This window comes from Nicotiana attenuata, unplaced genomic scaffold (genome assembly GCF_001879085.1).
Source record: "Nicotiana attenuata strain UT unplaced genomic scaffold, NIATTr2, whole genome shotgun sequence".
In the NCBI taxonomy this organism is placed as follows: Eukaryota; Viridiplantae; Streptophyta; class Magnoliopsida; order Solanales; family Solanaceae; genus Nicotiana; species Nicotiana attenuata.
In genome coordinates, this window is record NW_017670290.1 from 55,988 (window position 1) to 62,878 (window position 6,891).

General features: G+C 35.3%; 1 protein-coding gene across 1 annotated transcript; it reads left to right on the forward strand.

The window, feature by feature from the left end:
* Positions 1-2,959: 2,959 nt before the first annotated feature.
* On the forward strand, positions 2,960-6,000 carry LOC109237319 (palmitoyl-acyl carrier protein thioesterase, chloroplastic-like). Its single transcript, XM_019403613.1, has 6 exons — positions 2,960-3,607; positions 4,200-4,333; positions 4,408-4,521; positions 4,749-4,926; positions 5,019-5,087; positions 5,511-6,000. The coding sequence occupies exons 1-6, from the start codon at positions 3,182-3,184 to the stop codon at positions 5,745-5,747; spliced, it is 1,158 nt and encodes a 385-aa protein (XP_019259158.1). The 5' UTR covers positions 2,960-3,181; the 3' UTR covers positions 5,748-6,000.
* Positions 6,001-6,891: the final 891 nt, after the last annotated feature.

Genomic DNA, 6,891 nt, shown 5'->3' on the forward strand with positions numbered 1-6,891 from the left:
TTGAACGATTCAATATGCAAAACAGTAGCCTAGTTAATACTCCTATCAGTAAAGGCCATGCCTTGGGAAGTCAGATGTATCCTAAGACTCCTGAAGAGACAGAAAGAATGAGCTAAGTTCCTTACATGAGCGCAGTCGGAAGTCTAATGTATGTTATGGTATGCACTAGACATGATATCTGTCGAGCAATTAGCTTGGTAAATAGATATCAAACCGACCCAGGTTCAGCACATTGGCAAGCAGTATAGAGGATCATGAGATATCTGAAGGGAACTGCTGATTGTGCGCTTGGATATAGTGATGTTGATCATGGAGGAGACTAGACGAGAGGAAATCTACCTCAGGATATATTTTCTTACTTAGTGATGGCGCCATATCATGGAGTAGTAGAAACAATCATGTGTATCACTATCTACGATGGAAGCCGAATACGTGGCTCTCGCATCAGAATCACAAGAAGCTGTTTAGTTGAAAAAGTTCTTGAACACTTGTTGAATATCGTTGAAAATACCAAACCAGTATTAGTCTACTGCGACAGTGAGGCTGCAATATCCTCCACCAAGGACCCTAAGTTTCATTGTAAAACCAAACGTATAGATATCAAGTATAACTATGCGAGAGACATGGTTAGACGCAAGGTGGTGAATGTGAAGTATGTGTCAACAAAAGATATGTTAGCATATCCATTGACAAAGCCTTTCTAGAGATGCATTTGTGAGACACATTAGGTCTCAAGGCTTGCGTAGACTCTGAGATACTTTATTTTGTTATTTATTTTTCCGCGTTCACAAAACCGATGTTCTTTGATTATCAATAAAGTTGATTTACATCCATACATATTTTATTGTTGAATGTTATGTGCACTCTTTATTTTTTCTGATAAGTATGTCAGGTAGACAAGAGGTTGGCCTTCTCACACAGGCAACCGCCTCCTTATCTTAGTGATGTGAGGAGATGAGATATGATTTTAAGTAAAATTATCATAAGGATAATTTGAGATCTATTCGCTTAAAATCAGAATGTCGCTTAAACAATGACATAAGGTCATTGGGGTAAAAAATGTTCAGCTAGTCTACTTTGTGAGCCAGATGTGAGTTAAGTATGATTTTGTAGATCAAGAAACTCAAATTTAGATACTTATGGTGTCTAAATATCATATGTACAGCATTCTTTATGAGATAAAGACATATGCTCCTTGGGGAAAAGGAGAAAATGTTGTAGCACATGTCTCATACCATTTGTGCTAATGTCGACAAATTGGGTAAACATAAGCCCGTTCTCAACTTATTGTTGTGTGAAACCCAGAGCTTTTATGATTGCTCAAGATTTTGTACCCTCAAAGACTCCGATCAGATACTTGAGACTTAGTGTGATGTTGGCTATTTTAGTGTGTTTTCAAAAAGACCATGAACACAGATACGGTCTAGCGGAGCATATCTAGAAAAGTAGTCATACTAATGTTAAGGGGATCGTGAGAAGATGAAGATCATTGATGGAATCTCATTTATTTATATTCACTGATGCACCAATTATAACTTATGAGTTATGATTGTGAATACAAGAAATAATGATATATGAGATTTTATGATTATATCAAATATGATTCATATGATCTAGGGTACTACATACTTTATGATCTACTTGCAGGTTCGCACTCGACGAGAGGCGCAATATACTCCTAACAGATGTATAGCGTTTAGCTCTCACAGTATGCCGGTCGCATGATCACTTCCCTATATGAATGATTGAGGAGATGAGAGGAGAATATGTTTCTCAGACTAGATAAGCACCCCCATTATGTGTGAGTGGGAGATGTAGGAAATAGAGTCCACCCTGCTCTTAGGGCCCACTAGGGTAAAGCCCAGTAATTTTAGTAATTATTGTTACCCTAGCTATCCCTATATAAGTACACATATGGTGTACTTCTAGACATACGGAATACGCAGTATTTTCCTACGCCTAGTCTTATCCTAACGTTAGACTAGGGTTTAGACTATGATATTGGAAGTTGCTCCGTCACAACGTGATAGCCACCACCGACCAGTGATTCCAGTCGTGGTTCATCCGTCTTCCGTTTTAAATTCTCGTTTTACGATTTACGCGCTAATCTGATGTGTTTAGTTTAACGTGTTCCTTCACTCTCCTATTTCTTTTTAATTTGTAACAAAAAGTGACTCATTTTCTTAAAATTTGAAATGAGGCATAAATTTGAGTCAAGGTTTCCCTTTTATGTAGCCAATGAAGAGTATTAGATCATGTTTATCGTTTAGTCCAAATAATAAACTCCTAGTTCGCCTAATACACTTATTGATAAGGGATAATTCTAGGCCAATTAGAATAATAGCTATTTAATTTTAATGTAATTATTAGTCTGTTTGGCAGAGCTTCTTTAAAGTCAAAAGCACTTTTTTTATAAAAAAAAATAAAAAAAAAAATTGTTCAAATAAAGTGTTTTTTTTCCAAAGTTAAAGTCTTTGGCCAAGCTTTTGAAAAAAAAAAATTGCTTTTGAGTAGAAGAAGAATCAGTTTTGGAGAAGCAGAAAAAAGTTGCATTTTTTTTTTAAAATCACCTTTGAGAAAAATACACTTAGAAATACTATTTAAAAGTTTGGCCAAACACTAATTGCTGCTCAGAAGTACTTTTCAAATTAATTAGTCAAACACAAACTGCTTCTCACTAAATTCAAAAATACCTTTGAGAAGAAATACTTCTCAACTTAAACTAATTTTTGAAGTTTGGCCAAACAAGATACGATTCCTTCTGTAACCATTATCCTTGTACTTGAAAATCCAAAGGGATAGCATAATTTAAGCAAACCACAAAGGGAAGACCCACTACTTTTTCTCTAAGCTTGTGATGGAGAAATTAAACTCTCCAATTTTTCTTGTCTACTCAAAACAGGTGGTTGAGCTGCAAAATCCCCTTCCCCTTCCTTCTTTTCCTCTACATATCTCCCTCTTTAATTACATATAATTAACAAGCCTTAATTAATTAAACAACTCATTCTTTCCTTTTCCTTTTATTCAATACCTCTCACTTTCGCATTCATGTTAATACTTTCCAGCTAAGTTGTTATACCTAGGTTACCTACCCAAGATTAATTTATGTGTGTTATTTATTGTTTCTATTAGAAGACGAATGATATTGTAGGACTAACGTTAGAACGAAGAATAACGTAAAATGGCATTGATGATCAAAGGTATTAGCTTGCATTATACGAATAATTTGTCAAAAATAGAGCAGGAGAATGAAGGGTTGGCTGGTATTCAGAATTTGAAATTTGGATTTTTAAATCCTAGCAAAGGTAATGGGAGAAAGATTTTGAAGGTGGCAAATGCGAGTAAGAGCAGTTCTAGGAATCAACACACAATTAATGGGAAGAAAATAAATGGTGTGCATGTTGAGGAGTATCCATATTTAGGGCAAAGAGGCAATGATAATAATGTAGTAGTTGAGAAAACAGAAGAATCATCAAATAATTCATACTATCTTCTAGGGAATTTTGTGGATAATAGGTTTGTGTATAGACAATCCTTTGTAATTAGGTCTTATGAAATTGGACCTGATAAGACTGCTACCATGGAAACTATCATGAATCTCCTCCAGGTTGGTCCTATCTTCTTTTTAAATTTATTTATTTTTTTGAATTCTTTTTCATCGTGGCGTCGAGGCAACTTGTACGACCTTTGATTATTATTTCATTAGGTGCATGTTACGTCCTACTAGAACATAATCAGGTAAGTCACTTCACATAGGTTCAGGGTGGTGGGAAGAAACCCCTAATTATATCTTCTATAATGGAATGTGAACCCCAATCGGGAGCGGAGCTAGATAGTAATAAGGATGTTCAATTGAACCCCCTTCGATGAAAAGTTACATTGTGTAAACAGAGCAAAAACGAGTTTTTTTGTTATATATTAATTATTGAATCCCCTTGATATAAGGAAAAGTTATAATTTTAGTGACAAAAGGGTTCGAAGATTGCTTTTGATCACGGGTCAAATCCTAAGTGTGACATTGTAGCGTCTTTTTGAATCTCCTCATATAAATTCTTGGATTCGCCACTTACCCTAAATCTGTTATGGTTTTCGCCCATTTCATTAAACTTAAACCACATCTTTGGCCTTTGGGTGCTGAATTTATTTTGGCTAAATACTCATGGAAGAATTCATGTTGAAAATGTCACAATATACTGCAGGAGACAGCTCTAAATCATGTGGCAAGCTCAGGGGTGGGTGGTAATGGATTTGGGGCAACCCGAGAAATGAGTCTTAGGAAACTCATATGGGTGGTCACTCGCATACAGATCCAAGTTGAACAATATAGCTCCTGGTATTCCTCTTTTTTCAATCTTTCCATTCTTCATATTTTCATTATAAGATAAAGGTAGCAATTTTTCACCACAGGGGAGATGTGGTAGAAATAGATACATGGGTAGATGCAGCAGGTAAAAATGGAATGAGGAGGGACTGGATCATTCGTGACTCCAACACTCGCAACATCATCACAAAAGCAACCAGGTATATAAATACTTGTCAAACTATAAGTTACGGGTTCGAGCCGTAAAATCGGCCAAAAATACTTGCATCATGGTAGGCTGTTTATATCACACCCCTTGGATTGCCGCCATTACCGGGCGCTGCGTGAACGTTGGATGCTTCATGCACCGGGCTGTCTTTTTTTTTTTTTTTTCTTTTTAAAATGATGAGTATTAAAAAAGATACACTATATATGTGGTATTTTGCAGCACATGGGTGATAATGAACAGAGAAACAAGAAGGTTATCAAAAATCCCTGAGCAGGTCAAAGCAGAAGTTCAACCTTTCTACACCAACAGATGCGCAATTCCTACTGAACAAACTGATTCTGAAAAGATTGAGAAACTCAACGATGAAACGGCCGAAATTATCAGTTCTGGCTTAGCTGTAAGAAATTAAAATCATATTCCCCAAAGAAAAAGATGTTTGATATAACTAGCTGCATAATCTTAACAAGTCATGTCTGATTTTGATTTTAGCCACGATGGAGTGACATGGATGCAAATCAACATGTGAACAATGTCAAATATATTGGATGGATATTGGAGGTAAAATCCTTTCACTAGGCTGTTACAGTTTTAAACGTATATCCAAATATCCTGTAGGATATACCTTATATACACTGTCCATTTCTTTTGCACTATCAGTATATTTCATGTCGTAGCCAGCAGGGTGGTGAATTGATCACCCTTCATTGGAAAATTACACTGCGTATATAGGTAAAATATTAAGTTTTAGAGGTATAAACATATTTTGAACACCTTTTGTCGGAGATTTTTTTACTTCTTTCAAGTATATGAATACCCTTGGAAAAATTCCTGACTTGGCCACTGGTTGTAGTAGGTTACTTCATTTATATTTCGTGGTACTGATATCACTTGTTATGAATGATTACCTGTACGGATAAGTAAACTGATGTAAAATTCTATTACTCTGTTATTGAACGAAACTACAACAATTGTTGTCTGCAGAGTGTGCCTATAAATGTATTAGAAGAATACAACCTAATGAGCTTAACATTAGAGTATCGACGGGAATGTCGCTTGTCAAATGTGCTGCAATCTATGACAACAATGAGAGAAATAGCAACAGCAGCTAGTGAAAATGATGGAATTAGTTCAGATATGGAATGCACACATCTGATTCGCATGGAAGAGGATCGAGCAGAGGTTGTTCGAGCCAGGTCTATATGGCAAACTAAGCAATGACTTAATTGTATTAGTGCTATTCTTCTCTATATTCGTCCCTATGCAGTGTGTATCTTCTTCTTCGTTTTCTTCTTCTTTGTTTCGACGTAATTAATTAATTAGAGAATGTATAAGTTGTTTCTCTTCTAGATCAGGAGCGGATCCACTTTTTTCGGCAATGGACGCTGGTGTCCTAGTGCCTTTAACTCGAACACTATTAGTATGTATTCATGCACATTTTGTATTTAAAAAGAAAACATATTTATTTGTGGCATTTGATTCTATTCTTGCAAACTATAGAGTAATTCTTTTGATTCTTGAATAGCGGAAATATAATCAAAGACAGCAACAGATGTTGTCACGGTTTTTTGCTTTTTGCTTTTCTCTTTTTTGAAATGGGGAGAGGATTATAGGCGGGAATCAAATTTTCACCAATAAGGTGAAAATTTAGGTAGCCGAAAAGGCTGTTGAATCAATTGTAAATCGGCACACCCATAGTCACAAAGAAACACTAATCCTATATCTTACTTTATTCTTAATTGGATTCAATTTTAGAGTTTTTGGCCAATATTGTCCCTTATCTTTGAAGGTAAGTCTATTTTGGTCCCTCAAATATAACCCTAAGCTTATTTAGTCCCTTAAGTATGCTAAAGTGGAGCACATTTAGGGGTCGTTTGATAGGCTTGCATTAGTCTCAATGACACAATGTGTTCAAAAAATAACGGTGTTACCTAACTCTGATTTATGAAGCAAATCTTCTGCTCTGAAGCAAAACGTTTCCTCTCCTTTAACGCAAATTATCACTTTAATTTCCTTCATTTTTGGATAATGTCTTCTAATATTTTGGCCTTGAAAATATCCTCTTCTGTGCCAATTTTCAATGAGAAAATGACACTATATAGCCGCTGTAAAAATAATAGCCGAAAAAATGTATAAATTTTGTATATATATACATTTTGTATGTTAATATACAAAAATTATATAAATTCTATATACTTCGGCTACCAGATGTAAACAGTTTCTGGCACGGGTTAAAAATGATAATACAACCTGGTTATTCGTTTGCTTCAATAATATGCCAGAAGTGATCCTAGCAGCTCTATTTTTTTCAAATTTTAACTTTTCTTTATGGAAAAAACAACCGAAATTTTTAGATGTATATATA

Excerpts from the sequence above, each read along its gene's own strand:
- LOC109237319 (XM_019403613.1), top strand. The coding sequence starts at position 3,182 with ATGGCATTGATGATCAAAGGTATTAGCTTGCATTATACGAATAATTTG. Across the intron at positions 4,522-4,748 it reads ATCATCACAAAAGCAACCAG|CACATGGGTGATAATGAACA; the intron begins GTATATAAATAC and ends GGTATTTTGCAG. Across the intron at positions 5,088-5,510 it reads ATATTGGATGGATATTGGAG|AGTGTGCCTATAAATGTATT; the intron begins GTAAAATCCTTT and ends TGTTGTCTGCAG.